The sequence below is a fragment of the Capricornis sumatraensis genome, chromosome 8 (assembly GCF_032405125.1).
Source record: "Capricornis sumatraensis isolate serow.1 chromosome 8, serow.2, whole genome shotgun sequence".
Classification (NCBI taxonomy): domain Eukaryota; kingdom Metazoa; phylum Chordata; class Mammalia; order Artiodactyla; family Bovidae; genus Capricornis; species Capricornis sumatraensis.
Window position 1 is genome coordinate 14,527,973 of NC_091076.1, and position 20,671 is coordinate 14,548,643.

General features: G+C 51.9%; 1 protein-coding gene across 1 annotated transcript in view; it reads right to left on the reverse strand.

Moving 5' to 3' along the window:
* Window positions 1-15,009, reverse strand: part of ST14 (ST14 transmembrane serine protease matriptase) — a 38,074-nt gene extending 23,065 nt beyond the window's left edge. The window contains exon 1 of the mRNA XM_068978609.1: window positions 14,929-15,009. Within this exon, the coding sequence (XP_068834710.1) occupies window positions 14,929-15,009 (81 nt within the window). The remainder of the gene's footprint in view (window positions 1-14,928) is intronic.
* Window positions 15,010-20,671: the final 5,662 nt, after the last annotated feature.

A 20,671-nucleotide genomic window follows, 5' to 3' on the forward strand; every position in this document is an offset into this window, starting at 1 on the left:
ACCACGCAGTCCACCCGACTTCCTGGAGGGATGGGGGGGTACCACCCCAAGACCCAGGAGTAGGGACATGTAAACCGTAGACAATATCATATTTTCTGTCGGTTTAAAGCACGCCAGTGCAAATGATGCCTATCCTCCCCAAAGTCAGGGGTTGTCCAAAAAACAAATTTATAGAAGGTAAAAAGGAAAAGGCATATTTTATTTGATGCTATAGGAAAGATCCTTGTGGGCTTCCGCAGTGGCTCGGTGGTAAAGAATCCTCTTGCCAATGCAGGAGACACGGGTTCGATTCCTGGATCAGGGATGATCCCCTGGAGAAGGGAATAGCAACCCACTCCAGTATTCTTGGCTGGAGAATCCCATGGACAGAGGAGCCTGGAGGGCTACAGTCCATGGGGTTGCAAAGAGTTGGACACGACTGAGTGAGTAAACAACAGACCCTTGTAGCCACCCTACTCCTGTTAAGTACCAAACTCACCAGAGCTAAAAGCTACATGCTTAGCAAGCAAAACTGTGTCCAAGTCAGCCTCAGAAGCCTCCTCTGGACAGCACCCTTCGCCCAGTTCCCCGAGTGCCCCCGGACGGGCTGGCACCACTGCTCGCCGCCCAGGCCGGCTCTCCCACCGATTCCAGGGACCAGCAGATCCAGAGCCAGCAGCTGCAGCTGGCAGCCTATTACAGTTCTTGCGGGAGAACAGCTACTGGTGAGTGCTTGTGTTTACAAACAGCAGAAAGGACAGTAACGACCCAAAAATCCACGCGAGATTCCAGTCAAAGCAGACAGGGAAGAAATAAATAGTCACACCAGGCTCTCCTTTTTAAGACTGTTCCTCGTTTGGCCAAGGTTGGGTGTGATCTGTTGGGAAGGCAGGGGATGAAGCTGAGGCTAAAGAGGTCACGGAGAGTCCTGGGAGGGGCCATGAAACGCCCTCACGTGACGCCTGATGACGTGCTTCTGCAGCTGAGGATCAAGATCAACGGGCAGAAGTGATGTCGCTGGCTGCAGACACCGACGTGAGGCTAGACAGGGTGGCTGGCTTCATGCACCACTCCCAGCTCCACCGTGACTGCTGGTCACAGTCTCCGTGACTCAGTATACCCACCAGGTGGGACAGATTTCAATTCTTTTGTAAGAGTTATTTGTTTCTTTATTTTTGACTGATCTGGGTTTTAACTGCACACAGGCTTTCTCAAGCTGAGGAGGGTCGTGGCTACTCTCTAGTGGCGGGACACGGCTCTAGAGCATGGGCTCAGTAGTTGCAGCACACAGGTTAGCTGCTCTGCAACACGTAGGATCTTCCCAGACCGGGGATCGAACCTGTGTCCCCAGCATTGGCACGTGGATTCTTAACAACTGGACCACCAGGGAAGCCCAGGATGGATGTCAATTCCATGATGAGAACCAGAAAATATCCGTGAGATGGTTCAAACAAGAAAGCATGGTGTGCATGCCTGCAATCATTTCCCAAGGTGAGGGTCCATCTCGTGCGACTTCGAAGATGCCTTTATTTTCAAGAGGAAAAGACAAAGCCAGCATAACTCTCTTGGCCACTTCCCAATGCCAGGTCAAGTTAGATCCCGGCCAGAGTCCCTAGAAACTCAGCGTGGCTCAAGGCCACCAGAGATGACAGAGCAAGGAGTTAATTCCAAAACGTAACACTGTCTTTGTCACCCTGGGAGATACTGAGTGCAGTACAATGCATAGCACTGAGATACCAGGGGTGAACCTGGAGAAAGGCCCCTTCTTCAAGTTGCTAGTTATAAAGGGACCCTGTCTCCAGGCAGGAGGGGCCCTACTTAGATGGGCTCTCTCCAGTTTAATCAGCAGCATGGGCTTACCGGGTGGGCCAGTGGATAAGAATCCACGTTGCAATGGCTTGATCCCTGGTCCGAGAAGACCCCATATCGGGCAGCTAAGCCTGAATGCCACAACTACTGAGCCCAAGCTCTAGAGTCCACGAGCCCACAACTACTGAAGCCCACATGCCCTAGAGCCTGTGCTCCGCAACAGAGAAGCCACTGCAATGAGAAGCCCGTGCACCTCAGCTAGAGCAGTCCCCGCTCTCTGCAAGCAGAAAAAACCCAGGCGCAGCAACGAAGACCCAGCACCGCCAAGTAAATACATAAATCTTAAAAAACCAGCACCCATCAAAAAACACTCAAGCGGCTGCAGGCAGGAAGCAGCCGACATGTAGGCTCTCAAGGGCAGGGACTCCACTCACTCTGCAGTCACTGCAGTCCCAGCCCTGCACAATGACCGGCACAGAGAGCACACTTGATCTGCTCATCACAGGATGACTGAAGCAACAAAGGAGAAGGGAAAAGGCACCCACTTCAGAATCCACTCACTCACCAGCCCTGGGGCGACTGATTCCCCAAAGAAGCCAGATTCTCAAGAAACAAGAGGCTCTCCTCAGTCGCACCACCCCAGCATTTCCCAGACTTGCCTGGTGTGAAAAATAATGATTAAAATACACCAGCGAAAGGAGCATAGGGCTTGCCCAGTGTCCAGAACCCCTGGCCCCTTTCCTAGGAGGTTCAGATGCTGCGGGGCAGGGGCACCACCCCAGGGTCTGCAAGCTTAACCCGCATCCCAGGTCATTCTCGGGAAATGGATCTGGAGAGTACCAGCCAGGCCGCCTACCCTTTCCTGGAGGCTGCTGGCCCGGCCCACCCACCTCCCCTCTCAGTGAGAGGAGCCCGCCAGCTGGGTCATGTCAGTTTCAGTTGGCCTATTTTAAGCAACCGCCTGGGATGCAAGGTACCTGCAAGAGGGGCTGGACTTGGCGTCCAAGCTCAGGGCCCCCCCACGACAGCTTATGAGCAGCACCCAGAAGTCCTGGAGGCTGCCAGCAGACACACACTGCCAGCCGAGGCTCGTCAGCGGCTGATGGCCTCCCTGAGCTCTCTGCCTTCTTGTTGCTCGACCCTCTGACCCTTCCCTTTCAACCTGGTCTCTTCTCTCAGCTGCTGACCTGCCAGGAAATGGGTGAGGTGCCGGGGCCCTACAGAGAATCCAGAATTACCTGCAGATCTGTGACCCCAAGGCATCCAGGAGAATAGAAAGCTGACTCAGAGCCAACGGCTCCCACTGGAGGAAATAAACCCAAACTCTGTACACCTGGTCAGAGCTGGACGGAAAGTTCCCAGCGTCTGACTCAGTCAACTGTGGGCACAGGACCTGGTGATTCTCTGCCAGTCAGCGTCCGGCTCCTGCAGGTTTCACACCTGTATCTCCTCCCCATTCTTGGCACTGCCCAGGGCCCCGCCTGGCCACACCACTGTGGCACCAGGACCACACACACCTGCAACCAGCTTTGGCAGATACAAGCCTCTTCTTTCTTTTACGAGGGGTCGGGCTGGATGGATTTCTACCCCTCCAACACTGGTCTGGGCGTGCTAACCTTGTCCTCAACCAGGTGGCCCCCAGACCTGTGAGGAAGTAGGTTGGTGCCCATCCCGCCACCCTGAAAGGCTCGGCTCCCATCACCACCTCTGAAGCCCAGTGTGTCCCCGAGGACAAAGCCAGGGCCCAGCCCCTCCAGGAAGTGTCTGTGGACCACCTCAGTCCACAGTCTTGGTCCCTGGGACCTCTCCTTCCTTAGACCCTTGGCATCAATGATATCCCCAGGGCACAGCGGGCAGACAGGCAGTCCTGGGAGGTCAGGTGCCCCAGTTTCCTCTTTCTACTGCTTCTCTCCCCCACACCCTCTACCCTTGACTTTGCCCAGGGTTAAAACCTGATTGACAGACTGGCTGAAGGACTTCGCTCTTCACAGCCAGAACTAAGTAGCCTACCCAAGACAGGTTCCAAGGCCCAGGGAACTTTCCAGACCTGCCTCCACTCCCCTGGAAGCGGAGAGAAAGCTCAGTCTACCCAGGGATCAGCTGACAGCTCGCCAAGCTCTCTGGTGTCAGCCACCCTGCCACGCGCTATAGCTTCAGCATCTAACTTTGACCTTCCTGGCCTCTTCCTCTCCCAGTCCTCAGTTACACGCTCCCCCTCTTTTGTAATTCCAAGCAGAGAATTCTATCTCAGATGGGCTCCAAGATTCTAGAACAGAGCAGCACCCCTCAATACAGCCAGTCTCTTTGATCCCACAAACTTTGCCCCACTGTGCCCTTTTTGGTCAGAAACCCTCTTCTGGGCCCAGCCACGCCCACCTTTCTCCTGTCACCTGACCGGGAGCAGAAGTATCTGCCTGCAGGGGCCAAACCAGGCACATTCCCCCAGAAGCTAAACCAGAAAGAAACTGAACAAGAAACTTAGAAACTAACAAGACTAAGAAGCTAACAAAGGAGAAACTGAAGACAAAGGTGAAAGGAGCACCATGCAATTTTTTTTCACCTTTCTTCTTGACTTTATTCTCACTGAGCCCACGTGGCAGTTTCATGGGATAGTGCTTTTTTAGTCGTTAACACTTTTGTTGAGATCACTGTAAATTCAAATGCGGTCGTAAGAAATAATATCAAGATCTCTTGTACGCTTCACCCGTCTCCCTCAATAGTAACATCTCATAAGACTGTAACACCACGACACTGCTATAATCCACAGATCTGATTCAGCTTTCCCATTTTACTTGTCCTGATTATTAAGTTCCATAAGATTTTATCACTGGTGTATGTCTGTGTATGTATATGTCTGTGTATCTACCAACAGTCAGGATTCTGAACCAAGACTTCCCTGGCAGTCCAGTGGTTAAAACTCCTCGCTTTCAGTGCAGCAGGCATGGATTCGACCCCACGGACTGTAACCTGCCAGACTCTGTCCACGGGATTCTCCAGACAAGAATACTGGAGTGGGCTGCCATTTCCTTCTCCAGGGAATCTTCCTGATGCGGGGATCGAACCCGAGTCTCCTGCATTACAGGTGAATTCTTTACCATCTGAGCCACCAGGAAGGCCCCAGGAATGTTAGAAAAGTGAAAGTGTGAAAGTGTTAGTTGCTCAGTCGTGTCCGACTCTTTGCGACCCTATGGACTGCAGCCTGCCAGGCTCCTCTGTCCATGGGATTCTCCAGGCACGAATGCCGGAGTGGGTTGCCATTTCCTCCTCCAGGGCCAGGAACATTAGCTCAACTGCAAATCTAGCAGTTTGGGAGAAAGCACTGAATATGCAAATAAGAAAGCCCCATCCCCAGGGAGAGGCCTGGAGGCCCCAGTCCACGATTACAACCCGTGCAAGGACAGAGGGAGCAGAGAACTGCAGAACTGTGTCTGGTCCCATCCCCTGGGGGCCACCCTTTCTGGGGGAAACAGCTTTTAGGGCTACGGCCAGCGTTACAAAATTCTCTCTTCCCCCAGGGCGCTCGGCATCACAATAGCCCAGCATATTAGCGTTGCAATAGAACCAGCCTCGTTCCTCCCATCTCCTCCAGCTCCAAGCAGCTACAAAAACACTCCTCTGGGTCTGCTCTTTGTCCAGCTCAAATGCTCAACTCAACCAACCGTTCAAACTGTTGCCTGAACCTCTGGTCGTCTGGTGCCACTTCACAGGAGCAATGTTCCCGTTAAGACCTGGAACCCAGAATTCAGCAGCAGAATTCAAGCGGGTCAGGGCTGTTTGTCAATTTCTTCCCCTAGCCCTTTGGCTCTGTTTCCATTCATTGTTCCAAAACACAGGCAATTAGCACACACAAATACCACAAATAAAATAACAATACGGAATGACACATCCACTTGATGAAACTTGACACAGCAATCAAGAATAGCTTTTCAAAGAGTAGGAAAGAACTCTCTAAAATACAATGTTAACTGAAGAAAAACAAAGTCAGTGTTGGGCCCTTCCCACCCTTCCAAACTCCCGCTTAGGTGCCTCCTCTGAGAAGCTCCGCAGGAAAGCCCTGCCCCTTCCAGTCTCCCCAGCGTCCCAAGCACAGCTCCAGTGGCAGTTGGTCAGTGCTCAAGGTCAACCACCTGCTCCTTAAGGATGGAGGTGGGGAGCGGGAGGGAGCCATGTCTTGTTCCACAATCCTAGCATGCATAAAGATCTGTAATAAATGTGTGATGAATTAGTTCATTACAACCATGCCTTTAGCTGCAGAACAGGAAGAACATTATGATTCCATTTGGGAAAGAATATATGTACACATAATATTAATATGCATACAAGTATTGGTTCATGCATAAAAGACTGGGGGAATAGAAATCAAACTACTTATAGGGATTCTGAAACCTGGGGGAGAAAATTTCAGAGGAATTTCACTGTGTATATTTCTACATTGCTCAACTTTTAAAAAAAAGTCCTGAGGCACCCCTGGTGGTCCAGTGGTTAAGAAACTGCCTGCCAATGAAGGAGACACAGGTTTCATCCACGGGTTCGATCCCTGGTCCGGAAAGATCCCACATGCAGTGGAGCAACTAAACTCGTGGGTCACAACTACTGAGCCTACGTGTGCTACTGAATCCCACTCGCCCTAGAGCCCGTGCTCTGCAACAAGGAAGCCACCGCAACGAGAAGTCTGCACACCACAAGAAGAGTAGCCCCTGCTCACCACAACTAGAGAAAACCCACACAGCCAAAGATAAATAAGAGTCTTTTCCTAACCTCAACAATCAGAAAAAAGAAAGCAACTTTTTAATAGAAAATATACACAGGCAATACCAAGATGTTAAAAAGACTCTCTAGGGAATTCCCTGACGGTCCAGCGGTTAGGATTGGACGCTTTCACTGCTGAGGGCCTGGGTTCAACCCCTGGTCAGGGAACTAAGATCCCAGAAGCCGTGAGATGTGGCCAAAAATAAATAAAATAAAATATGAAAATAATTGTTTAAAGTATGACCAAGTAAAAACGCTGGGGAGCGGGGAGATTTACTTGACATTTTAGGGAGACACATTACAGGTCTGGCTTCGTCAACTCAAAACTCTGGGTCTGCCGTGGAGTCCTGAGGGCTCCTTGGACTCGTTCGGTCCCAGCCGTGGGAGGCTGAAGGCTTGGCATTTCCAGTCAGGGTGGTGCGCTCACTCTCAGCGAAGCCGGAAAGAGTGCTATTCTGCACGGCCTCTCCGGAGGCAGCCCAGGGCCTTCTGACTCATGATTAAGTCATCCCAGGTGTCAGCCTTTCCCTCCCGGTAGGATGCCACCGACAGAGACGATTTCTCCAAGACCACGTCAAAGCTATTTCAATATAAGAAACGACACAGGAAGGATGCAGGGACAGCCCCAAGGCCACCGCCCTGAGCAACTTGGGTGCGCGAGGGCACCCTCTTGGGCACAGCTGTGCAGCAAGACACCCGTTCCTCCAGCCTGCAGTCCTCCACTGTGCCCAGCAGACAGGAGGCTGAGACGCCTTCCGGAACATACACTGTACATGTGCAACCACACACTAGGCAAAACCCCTGTAACATGGCACAGACTGCACAGAGCATGCAAAACTATACCTGATTCGTTTCCTCTGGCAGGTGAAGTCCTTCGATTTTAAAATTCTCACTATGGGCTTCCCTGGCGGCTCAGTGGTATAGAATCAGCCTGCCAACGCAGGGTTGATCCCTGGTCAGGGAAGATCCCACTGCAGCAGAGCAACTAAGACCTTGTGCCACAACTCCTGAGCCTGTGCTCCAGAGCCGGGGAGTCGAAACCCCAGAAGCCCACGCACCCTTGAGCTGGTGCTCCACAACAAGAGAAGCCACCGCAATGAGAAACCAGGGCACCGCAACGAAGAGCAGCCCCCCTCTCACCGCAACTAGAGAAAAGCCCGCACAGCAACGAAGGCCCAGCACAGCCAAAAATAAATAAACTTGAAAAAAAATTTTTTTAATTTCAATAAAATAATTTTTAACCATGCGTATCCTAAACAAAAGCTACATTTTTCAGCGTCCTCTCCAGTCGGTCTCCTGGTTTACCAGGTGAGGTTTACCAACCTCATCAAAGGAGAAACCAGTCGGGTGTGGTGTGAGAGGTCGGCAGTGGACCCATGTTGGTGCCTGGTGCTCAGGACTCTCTGTTCAACCACGTGTTCCAAGGCTTTCCTGGGGGTGTGCGTCAATCACCCACCCTTCAGAATACAACTGTACAATGGCTTTGCGGTTAAGGCCGTGGACTTTGAAGTCGCACAGATCTAGGTTTGAACTCTCATTCTGCCTCTAACTGCCTTTCAGCCATTCTGTCGGTTCAGTCCTGTCACTCAGTCGCGTCCAACTCTTGGCGACCCCATGGACTGCAGCACGCCAGGCTTCCCTGTCCATCACCAGCTCCAGGAGCTTGCTCAAACTCATGTCCACTGAGTTGGGGGTGCCATCCAACCATCTCATCCTCTGTCGTCCCCTTCTCCTTCTGCCTTCAATCTTGCCCAGCATCAGAGTCTTTTCCAACGAGTCAGTTCTTTGCATCAGATGGCCAAAGTATTGGAGTTTCAGCTTCAACATCAGTCCTTCCAATGAATATTCAGGACTGATTTCCTGAATATTAGGATGGACTGGTTGGATCTTCTTGCTGTCCAAGGGACTCTCAAGAGTCTTCTCCAACACCACAGTTCAAAGGTATCAATTCTTCAGTGCTCAGCTTTCTTTACAGTCCAACTCTCACATCCATACACGACTACTGGAAAAACCATAGCTTTGACTAGACAGACCTTTGTCGGCAAAGTAATATCTCTGCTTTTTAATATGCTTTCTAGGTTGGTCATAGCTTTTCTTCCAAGGAGAAAGTGTTTTTTAAATTCATGGCTGCAGTCACCACGGCTGCAGTGATTCTGGAGCCCCCCAAAATAAAGTCTTTCACTGTTTCCATTGTTTCCTCATCTGTTTGCAATGAACTGATGGGACTAGATGCCATGATCTTCAGTTTTTAAATGTCGAGTTTTAAGTCAGCTTTTTCACTCTCCTCTTTCACCTTCAAGAGGTTCTTTAGTTCCTCTTCACTTTCTGCCATTAGAGTGGTATCATCTGCATATCTGAGGTTGTTGATATTTCTCCTGGCAATCTTGATTCGAACTGTGCGTCATCTAGCCCAGCATTTCACATGATGTACTCTGTATATAAGTTAAATATGCAGGGTGACAATATACAGCCTTGACTTACTCCTTTCCTAATTGGGAACCAGTCTGTTCCATGTCCGGTTCTAACTGTTGCTTTGTGAGGTGCATACAAATTTCTCAGGAGGCAGGTAAGGTGGTCTGGTATTCCCATCTCTTGAAGAATTTTTCACAGTGTGCTGTGATCTACACAATCAAAGGCTTTGGTGTAATCAATAAAGCAGAAGTAGATGTTTTTCTGGAACTCTCTTGCTTTTTCAATGATTCAACGGATGTTGGCAATTTGATCTCTGGTTCCTCTGCTTTTCTAAATCCAGCTTGAACATTCAGAATTTCACAGTTCACGTACTATTGAAGCTTGGCTTGGAGAATTTTGAGCATTACTTTGCTAGCATGTGAGAGATGACTGCAATTGTGTGGTAGTTTGAACATTCTTTGGCATTGCCTTTCTTTGGGATTGGGCCATTATGCAAACCTTTTGAATCTCAGTACTGTCCTCTGTAGGGGCTTCCCAGGTGGCGCAGTGGTAAACAATTCACCTCCCAAGGCAGGAGACGCAAGAGACATAGATTTGTCTCTTCCCCTGGTGGGGAAGATCCCCTGGAGGAGGAGATGGCAATCCACTCCGGTATTCTTCCTTGGAGACTCCCATGGACAGGGGAGCCAGGTGGGCTACCATCCACGGAGTCACAAAGAATCAGACACAGCTGAGCAACTGAATACACATGGTCATCTATAAACTAGGCATTTTTCTCCTATAGTTTCTGTGAGGATAAGAAAGAATAAACCAAAGTGCTCATATTTAGTGATGGGTAGTAATGACTGTCATCCTATTCTTCTTCACATTTCACCACCATCACCACCAACTCAAGAGAACAAAGGATCCAAGATTCTGAGCTGCTAGTCAACCATCACAAGGAGTCTAAAGATTCTGTTGCTAAGCTTAGAGGAACAAGCAAATTCTGAAAACATGAGCTTCCAAGATGGAATTCTTAGTAGGAATCTGCTTCTAGAAAAGTTCTTAGCAAAGAAAAAAGGGCAAATACGCCCACAAACATGGAGCAAACCCCAAACACTCTTCTCACCACTGCCAGCCCGGGTGAGAGTTCCACGAGCCTCTCAGAAGTTCCCAGTGACCCTTCCTATACTACCAAATGGTTATTATAAATATGTTAAGTCCCAGAAAGTCCCAAGAAGAAAAATCCATTTTCTTACCAAATCAAATCAGCTCTTACCCTTAGTGCTTCATCCCTTTCTGAGCCCACTGGGCTACTAGCCCTGTATTTCATGAAGGCAGTCCAAGTGGAATATAGCAAAGCCAGACTGCTTGGGTTCAAATTCTGATCTCACCACTGTTTCGCTCTGTGACCTTAGGCAAGTTACTTAGCCTCTCTGTGCTCCACTTCCTTCACTTATAAAAGGATAATAACAGTACTGATGCTAAGAGGTATAATACATGGCCCATGCTCAATAAACTCAGCAATGATTAGTATTCTAAACACTCCAGCAGCATGCATGTGGCCAGAAGCCACATGTTTGGGACCTGGGCTCCTTGGGGGTTTGTCACACAGTCACTACTTTTCTAAGAATAGACTTTCTCTTTTAGAAGGCATGAGCCAATAGCCTGGGCAGGACCACAGGCCAGAGAAGGAGATGACAGCAGGGGAACTCCAGAACCACAGCAGCCACAGGCCACAGCTGGCCGTCAGGTGTGGGCGGAGGAAGGGGGCTGTGATGAGGTGCATCCCCCACCAAGGAGACTCCCAGGGGTTTGCAGGTGACACAGCCTTCTTCCTTGGGCAGCTGTCAAGCTAGTGCCATCTTCTCTTACCCTCGGTTTTCCCGTGTCCTAAATGAAGGCCATGGATTTCCAGGTGTTCCCAGGACCAAGGTGGAGGGAAGGCTGGCTAAGAGCTGAGGAACACAGGCTCCCTGTCCATTCACAGCACCCAGGTCTCAGTAACGCCCCCCAACCCCCCACCGCACACACCTCCCAGCACAGGGCCTTCCCCTTCCGGAGGGGCCAGCACAGAACCGAGAAAGAAGGAAGTGCTTAAAGTTCTGTTTTATGTGGTGGGAGGGAGAAAGGGTCGAGTAGCCGGTCTCAGCACCGTTTCCCTTTCCCAGGAGGACCTTGTTCATAGAAGCTGAGTAAAGGGAGAAGAAATAAAGAGGGTCTCCATCACTGGGGAGACATCCCCTGTGTTCTGGAGACAGGCCACACACCTGTACACCAGGCTGAGCCTTATAAAGGGCTTGCATGTAAATTACCCCTTTTAATCTTTGCAACAAGCCTGTAACATACATACCATTCTTATAACACAGAAACTGAAGCATAGAAAGATTAGGTAACATCTCTGAGATCACCTTGAGGGAAAGCAGTGGCACCAGGTCTTGGCTCCACATTAAATATTCCTGTCACCACGTCACAGGTGGCTCTGGCTATAATTCACCCACCCTGGTCCTTCAAGCCCGAGTCAGACACCCCTCCCAAGTGGCCCCCCAGCTTCTCCAGAACCCAGTTCTTACCATGAAAAATCAAATATCTCTATGCTACACTATGGCATCACTGACTCAATAGACAAGAGTTTGAGCAAACTCTGGCAGATAGTGAACGACAGAGGAGCCTGGTGTGCAGCAGTCCGTGGAATCGCAGAATCAGACACAAATGAGCAACTGAACAATAATAACATTGCTACACTATACTGGGCGGTCCCTGAAGGCAGAGATTGTGTGGCTGGGCTCTCCCTCAGGACTACTGCCCAGGGCCTGGCACTTGCTCTGTCGATGGGCACCTAATAACTATCTGTCATGTGGATGACCAACTACTAAAGAGAGGAGACCCTGAGAATAGCCAGAGCTGCAGAGCCTGGCCCCCAAGACATCTGATTTTGACCCCACCAAATCTGCTCTCCTAATCCTGGTCTCTGCATGCCGAGGGGACACTGAGTCTCACCAGGCAACACCGACTTTAGAAAGAACCAAGGACTCCTTCCAAACAGCTGCCTGACCACCATCTAAGGCTCGACTGGGGCCAAGACACCGAGTGAGGCAGGCTTCCCAGTTATCGTCAGTGTCCATGATAACTGACATCTGTGTCCCTACTCGCATGCAGGCTGGGCTCATGGTCGCCAGACAGGACATGCACATCAGGTCTCTACAAACACCGGGGAACACAAAGATGGCCACCTCCCACTTAATAGTAATAGGATCAGGTGGAGGGCGCTGGGGCCAGAGTCATCAGCCTTGGGAAGGAGGCAGCCAGATCCAAGCATCACCAAACAGAACCTTTCTCCCTCCACAAAGGGATGGAAGTGGCCAGGAGAAAGGAACTCAAAAGCAACAGCGCTTCTGAGGGACTCAGCATGACCCAGACTGGTTCTGCGAACGCAGAGGACAAACCCAGGGGCAGCGGCTGCACTCCTGGTCAGAAGACAGCTGAGGCAGAGTCCACAGACCCTGGCTGCAAACATGGCAGGGTGATCCAGAGTGTGAGAGAGCTGGGGAAGCAGGAAGCAGGAAGGCACAAGGGGAGACTTCCTGGAGAAACTGAAATGAGTTTTGGGCACAGCAAGCTACTTTCTTCAGGACAGTGTTAAACAACCGCTCAGTCATGTCTGACTCTTTGCGACCCCATGGACTATATAGTCCACCAGGCTCCTCTGTCCATGGGATTCGCTGGGCAAGAGTACTGGAGTGGGTAGTCATTTCCTTCTCCAAAGGATCTTCCCATCCCAGAGGTTGAACCTGAGTTTCCTGCATTGTAGGCAGATTCCTTGCTGTCTGGGAGGCCAGGGGAGCCCAGTCAAAGTGAAAGTGAAAGTGAAGTCGCTCAGTTATGTCCAACTGTTTGCGACCCATGGACTGTAGGCCACCAAGCCTCTCCGTCCATGGGATTCTCTAGGTAAGAATACTGGAGTGGGTTGCCATTTCCTTCTCCAAAGGATCTTCCCATCCCAGGGATTGAACCTGGGTTTCCTGCATTGTAGGCAGATTCTTTGCTGTGTGAGCCGCCAGGGGAGCCCAGAGTCACGTCTAATTTTCATGCACTTCTCTTACCATGGCTCTCAAGAGCGTAAGGGCCTCCAGGGAAATAGCCAGATCTTATTTGTCTTTGAGAGCCCGGCCCAAGACCCGGACAAGGTACTGCCGGTTACAAGGAGGAGCTTGGCGGGAGGAAAGATGGAGTGATCCACGTGGGAGAAAACGGCAGAATTGGCGTGGAGAATGGATGAGCTTCACGGAAGGTGAGAAATGAGGAGGGACCAAAGGGGAAGGAAGTGAGGGCTGATGGGTGGCCGTGGGAGCTCAAAGGCCAGTGTGGCATGTGGGCAGTGTCAGCTGGAGAGGGTCCCTGAAAGGGAAGTGAGGAAGAGGGAGGGAAGAAAAACAGTCCTGAAATAACACCACCAGACAGCAGGCTCTCTGCTGAGAAGGCAGGACTCTAGAGCTCCTATTAACAGGCAATTATCAGGGATTCGCAAACACGAACTATGGAAAGGAAACATCGGCCACCAGCAGGGCAGACAACTGGCCACAGACCCCAGCCTCCAGACTGGGTGCTGAGTCCTGCTTCCTCCCGCACAGGGTGGCCAAGTGGAGAAAAGAATGCCCACCTCAGTTGTGATTGGTGGCTCAGGGCACCAGGGCAGACCCTAAATCTAGTCTTGGCAAGCTCCCTCAGTCCGCACGCCACTGGAGAAATGGACTGATCGGTGAGACCTCCCAAATCAGGCCCAATGTGGGCCCAACCACCGAGTGCAGGCCAGTAGAGGAGCTCACTGGCCCCAGGGTCTCAGGAGAGAGGGGGACAGGCCCATGTTTGCAGAGCCCCAAACAGCTCCTGCGTCTCAGCAGCCCTCAGTGCTGGTGACCTGGTGTGCAGGGGATGCTGGGGGCCCCACTACAGGGAGGTGGAGGCCTGGCTGCCAGTCCTGCCTGGGCACTGCCACCTAGGGCGCCCTTTTACTGCCATCAGTAAAGAAACTAACAACCCATTTCCACTCTCTATGGTAAGATTCAATGTTTTCAAGTTCCCAACTCATTAGAAAAAACCCTGAGGCTGGGAAAGATTGAAGGCAGAAGGAGAAGGGGGTCAACAGAGGATGAGATGGTTGGATGACGTCACCAATCCAACGAACATGAGTTTGAGCAAACTCCAGGAGATGGTGAAGGACAGGGAAGCCTGGTCTCCTGCAGTGCATGGGGTCGCAAAGAGTCAGACACGACTGAGCGGGACAGGGCTGACCGACTAAACAGCAACAAAGATCCTTTCCGCCAAACGAGAGCTCCCTGCTTCAGAGTCTCCAACAGGTTCAAGACACAGGTTCCCACTTCCTTCCCAAAGGGCTCCATCCGCCTTCCGAGAAGACCAAGCAAGCCCCACCCTGGAGTCCTAAGCTTCACGTTCTATGGCAACCGAAGTTCTGGGCTCCCGGTTGCCCTCTGCCCGGGGGGCTCAGATGCCTTCTGACCAGTAAGACAAGAGTAAATTCCCGCAGAGGCCAAGGATTCCAGAACGCCAGAGCCGCCTGGAAACTTCCCTCCCCGGCCCCAAACCACCGCTCGCAGCCTGCGCCGCGGCTTCCTTCCCGAGGCGCACGGACAGCGCGGAGATAATCAGGTGCCGAGACGAGCCCACTTCCAGGCCAGGGAACTGCCCGGGGTTGGGGTCGGGGAGAGGGCCGGGGGAGGGGACCGCGGGGCTGAGCCGAAGGTCCGGCCAGGCACCCGCCAAGCAGGAAATTCCACCTGTCGGGCCGGCGCCGCGGCCACAAACCGGCAGCGCAGCGGCTCCCTCGGCCGAGACAAGCGCGGCGCTGCCGGTTCCCCGGTCCCCCTGGTGCCCCCGGCGCCAAACACCCCCCGATTCCCTGGCCCCCCTCGGCCCCCCCTCGGAGCCCCCCGACCCCGGAGCCCCCGCGCGTCCCTCCTCGACTGCGCGCGCGCCTCCCACCTCCGGCCGCGAGGTGTACTTGAGTCCAGCGCCGAGGGCACCGGAGCCGCCTGCGCCCCTGCGCGCCCGCTCGCTCTTCATGGTCCCGGAGGCCGTGGGGCTCTAGCCATCGCCGGGGGGCCGGGGCCGGGGCGCGGGACGGGCCTCGTTCAGATCGCAGGCCCAGCGCTCCGGCCGCCCAGGCTCTGCCCGGCCCTTCCTGTCGAGCGCAGGTAGTTTCAGGGTGTGGCTCCCGGGTCGCCCCGCCCCGACCGCCGCGCCGCCGCACCTTCCCGGCCCGTGCCCTCCCCGCCCTCGGCCCCAGCCCTCCCCACTCCTCCCCCATCTCAGTCCCCTCCCCTTCCCCATTCCCACCCCCACCTGCCCCCACCCACCGGGCTCGCGGCTGCCTCCTCCCCCGGGGAACCGGGAAGCGCGGCCACCTCCTGAAGGTGGTGGAGCCGCCAGGCTGACTACCTGCCTCGAGGTGGCCCTCGGCTCGCACTGTGCCCCGCACCGAAGAGGCCCGCGGGAGGGACCGAGCGATGGCGAAACTTAACCCTTCTGCCCTCCTCCTCGCCTAGAAGTGGCCCTTTCCGCTGGAAGACAGCCTCCCAGCCGCCTCTCGAGGCCTGCCACGATTTCCTTCCGTCCCTGCCTCCCTCCATCTTCAAGCTCTCCTCACCTAGCTCCACATCCAGGTCCCACGTAGAACCCCTCCAAACCCAAACAAAACCCAGGAACGCCCCTGGGCCAGCCTGGCCCTCCAGCCACTGCCCTCCATCCCTCCTGCCAGCAGCTGCCCGCCCAGCCCTCCCCAAGTTCCTCAACCCCGTGCCTTCTTCTCTGTCCTGGGCTCCATCACCCATCTGCAGCATCTGATACCCATAGATCCAAGCCTCCAATGCCCACCTTACCTGGCTCAGGCCTCCAATGCCCACCTTCCCTGGATTGTAGTCCTACCTTCTTGCCCCTAAACATCAAGGTTCCTAAAGCTCTCTCTTTCAGCCTGTTTTTCCTCTACACTTTCTCAGCAACTCATCTTATGGTTTCAAGGAGGTAAATCTGGGATTTCCCTGCTGGTCCAGTGGCTAAGATTCAGGGGGCTGGGGTCGATCCCTGGTCAGGGAACTAGATCCCACGTGCTGCAATTAAGACCTGGCGAAGCCAAATAAATATTTTTAAAAACCCACAAAGCCAACATGCCCTGCATTGTTAAAATAACTTAAAAAGGAGGTAAGTCAATGGCAACCCACTCCAGTACTCTTGCCTGGAAAATCCCATGGATGGAGGAGCCTGGTAGGCTGCAGTCCATGGGGTCACTAAGAGTTGGACACAACTGAGTGACTTCACTTTCACTTTTCACTTTCATGCACTGGAGAAGGAAATGGCAGCCCACCCCAGTATTCTTGCCTGGAGAATCCCAGGGATGGGGGAGCTTGGAGGGCTGCAGTCCATGGGGTCACTAAGAGTCGGACACAACTGAAGCGACTTAGTAGCAGCAGTCTGCCTTCCTAGCATTGATATTACAAAAAGTGGCAATCTGGCATTAACAGTTCTTTGGGAACTTCTCCATGCTCTACTGGTATTACACAGTCAACAAGTAATACTGAGCACAGACTGTGTGCTGAGCCTTGCTCTAGGTACTTGGAGAAAAGAGTAAACAAAATAAAAGCCCCCCTTTGCAGCCAGCAAAGGTACATCTAGTCAAAGCTATGGTTTTTCCAGCAGTCATCTATGAATGTGAGAGTTGGACTATAAAGAAAGCTAAGCGCCGAAGAATTGATGCGTTTGCACTGTGGTGTTGGAGAAGACTCTTGAGAGTCCCTTGGACAGCAAGGAGATCCAACCAGTCAATCCTAAAGGAAATCAGTCCTGAATATTCATTGGAAGGACTGATGCTGAAGCTGAAACTCCAATACTTTGGCTACCTGATGCAGAGAACTGACTCATTTGAAAAGATCTTGATGCTGGACAAGATTGAAGGCAGGAGGAGAAGGGGACGACAGAGGATAAGATGGTTGGATGGCATCACCGACTCGATGGACATGAGTTTGAGTAGGCTCAGGAGTTGATGATGGACAGAGAAGCCTGGCGTGCTCCAGTCCATGGGGTCTCAAAGAGTTGGACACGACTCAGCGACTGAACTGACTGAACTGAACTTGCAGACAGCAAGCTCCGAATGTCCTTCCCAGACTTGTCCATCTTGCACTGTTTCCTCCAGTTATAATATGATCATTCTCCTAGGCTCCAAACCTGACTCTCCACCCTCCTTTGCGTCTTGTATGTAATTTGTTCCAGACCTCACCAAGTCTTTCTCTTAAGTGGGTGATGTGTAGCATCCTCTCTTTCCTCTCCATTCAGAGGATCCCACTCCAAGCTCTTACCCACCTTTGCCTGGATTAGAAAGTGAAAGTGAAAGTCACTCAGTCGTGTCCAACTCTGTGCGACCCCCCGTGGACTATACAGTCCATGGAATTCGCCAGGTCAGAATACTGAAGTGGGTAGCCTTTTCCTCCTCCAGGGGATCTTCCCAAGCCATGGATCAAACCCAGGTCTCCCGCATTGCAGGTGGATTCTTTTTGCCTGTATTAGTGTAAGAATCAAATGGAGAATGTGCCCACTGTGTCCATGGAGAGAAGCTGTGGTGCTGCACTCTGGCCTGAGGCACTGGGGCACCTAGACAGGGAGGATGTCAGCTCCATTAGTCCGGGCCACTGTCCGGACAGTGGCTAAGACTACAGTGGCTTTCCTGCTGGTCCAGTGGCTAAGACTTCACACTGACAATACAGAGGATCCAGGTTCAATCCCTCGTCAGGGAACTAGATTCCAAAAGCCACAATGGAAAAAGATCCTGCATGCCGCAACTAAGACCTGGTACAGTCAAATAAATATATATATATATTAAAAAGATAAGCCTGAACACATAGGTTTGCAAGTTGGTGTCCCAACCAGGGGTTGTAATGGCCTTTCCTACATGCTAGAATATACAAAGACAAAAGGAAACTGTGATGAAGAAATTGTTCAAGATGGAGTCAGTTCAGACTGTTTATCAAGAAGAAAGCACAGCCAGCACTCTTAGAAACAGAAACGGATGATGCTGAAGACACATTGTTTATGTTCAATAACCCAAACATCAAAGGAAGGTGTGGCTGCCAAGAAAGCTTAATATTTGACTCTTCAGAACTATGCAGTCTGTGGGCCCCAGGAGAACTGCAGAAGCTCCAAGGTTTATTGAAGAAACCACATGACTGTCACATGCTCAAGGTCTGCAGTATCTGGCCACCCTACAAAGAGAACAAAGCGATGCATTTAAAAATAATAATAATAAGCAAATGGATCTCCTGCCTCCAGTTTGGCCACCCTTTTATCTCTCCTACACACGGCAGTCAGGTCACTCATGCTACACCACAGCTCCTTTAAAACCCTCAGTGTTGGATTTCCTTGGTGGTCCAATGGTTGGGAATCTGCCTGCCAAGGCAGGGGACATGGGTTCAATCCCTGATCCAGGAAGATTCTGCATGTCAAAGATTCCACAACTAAGTGAGCCTGCAGAGAGCCCGAGAGCTGCAACAAAGACCAGCGCAGCCAGTAAATAAATAAATGAAGCCCACAGTGTCTCCTGGATCAAATCCCGGACCTCCTTGCCTGGCTGTCACAGTGTGACCTGTCTTCCTTTGCTAACTCATCTCCCAGCACTCCTACTGGGATCCCTTCTCTGCAGCCAGAATTCCCCACCATTGCACTCTTCCTAGTGCTTCTCACCCACTGGAAGCCTTTCTCCTTCACAGACATCTCTGCACATCAGGAGAAAGTCACCTGCCACAACAATAGTCATTTGTGTTCTTCACAAAATATTTCTAGGTCTCTGCCTTCTAGGCACAGGCAAGGATTTGCAGTTAGATGTGGCCATATGGCTAGCTGTGGGCAGGGAAATGACAAATGGCAGATGATAAACATCTCTTCCAGGTAGGAGCATGAGGAGGCAATGCACAACCCCAGCGTCGTCTAGCAAGACCCCCATCACCCCCCAGCCCGGCTGCAGTGAGCAGAGATAAATTGTGGTATTAATCACCTTTTCTTTGCATTTCTGTCAATATCTTATGCACCTTTGAGTCCTCAGGGCCTAGCACACTGATTGGCGCTAGTAAATCATGTCCACTGAATAAGTAGCAAAAAAAAAAAAAATCTGCCACCTTCTGCCGTATGAAGCACTCTAAAGCTAAATAGAAGATGTCAGAATGTACTTTTCTGCATAACGGGACAAAATCACCTAGGGAATTTGTAGGTGTACAAAGTAGGTGCTCTGCAGTCACCAGTGATGCAGTATTCTTCAGATAGGGTAGATGATTGAAAGTAACCCATCCCAAGTAATGACAAGGAGAGACACTCATGGCACTGAAAATGCTACTCCACCCCCGCCCCACACACAAAAGAAGCATCTCATATTGTCTCCCAGGTTCCTTCAGCACCCCCTCTTACCTCATGGAGCTGTGAATGCCTTGCACATAGAAGGCACCCAGTGCTGTCATCTGAATGCAATGTACATGTATGCGTTTACTGCCATCCCAGATCAAAAGAAGGTGAGGCAGGCCAAGATCCTTCCCGTGACACTGTGTCCTGTCAGCTTCCTGAGTGCACACCATGCGTGTGACAGAGGAAGAAGTGTAACCACATATCCTGACACTAAACTCATGACATGTGAGGTCAGTGCTTCTGTTCCTAAATGGTACGTGAAAAAAGCCAAGAGCAGAAGCCTGATCTTCGTAATACACTCACATGCTCATCAGTTTCATGGCCTCGTGCTTCCCTGCAGCCACATTTAGAGAGCTCTTTCGTGGACCAGGAAAATCAAAACGCCCTGGTGTGCAAGCTCTAGTTGAGAAGAGTTCCAGATTCTGGGGGAACTGAGGGGGACAGATGAACTCTGCCTGTGACACCTTCATAGGAGTGACATTTGGGCTGAATTTGGATTTCACCGGGCCAAGGAGAGAAGGCAGGGTGGGGTGATATGGGGAAGACGCCAGGAGGATGCAGTGTTGCTGTCAAGGCCCGGGGTGTGGGTGGGCGTCCTGCAGGGAGAAGGCTGTGCCCACCAGACAATGGGTATTTAGAATCTAGTTCATGTTTACCCTACACAGGGAAGTAGGTGTCAAATACAGTCCTTGTTCTAGAAGGTTAAGATACATTCATGGACGAGGGCTCCCTAACAGGTTGACTCTGCTCTCCCCTGCTCTTTCCAGACCTCCCGCACACCAGACTCGAGTGCAAACTGGTCCTCGCAGGAGTGGCCACTGCAGGCCGGCCTGGCATGATCTGCATCACCTGGGTCTGCGCCCAATCTCATCACCTTGAGCAGCAGAGCTCGATGATTTTAAACTTGAGCTGGAGCTGCCTGACATGACCCCTACTCACTTCCATGTCATCACCCATTGAAGCCAGTGTCTTTCAGCCTGCAGCCAGGTCCACCCGTGGACACCCTGTAAGTAGCTCTGGCCCCAGGGACGTTTGGGTGGTTGGAGCAGCCTTCTGAGGCGGCCCCCATGGACAGAGTCCTAGGGTCAGGAAGAGCAGGACTTACGGGGAGGGGATGGCAGCTTCGGACACGGAGTGTTTGTCGGGGAAGAGAAAGGTGATGGTGGAGGCTGCGTGACACGGGCTGAGGCCGACACGGGTTAGAGTCTGGACACACCCCTTAGGAGCGTGAGAACCTGGCTATATCCGACAGGCTGTCTGCTCTCAAGTTTCCTCAGTTACCATTTAG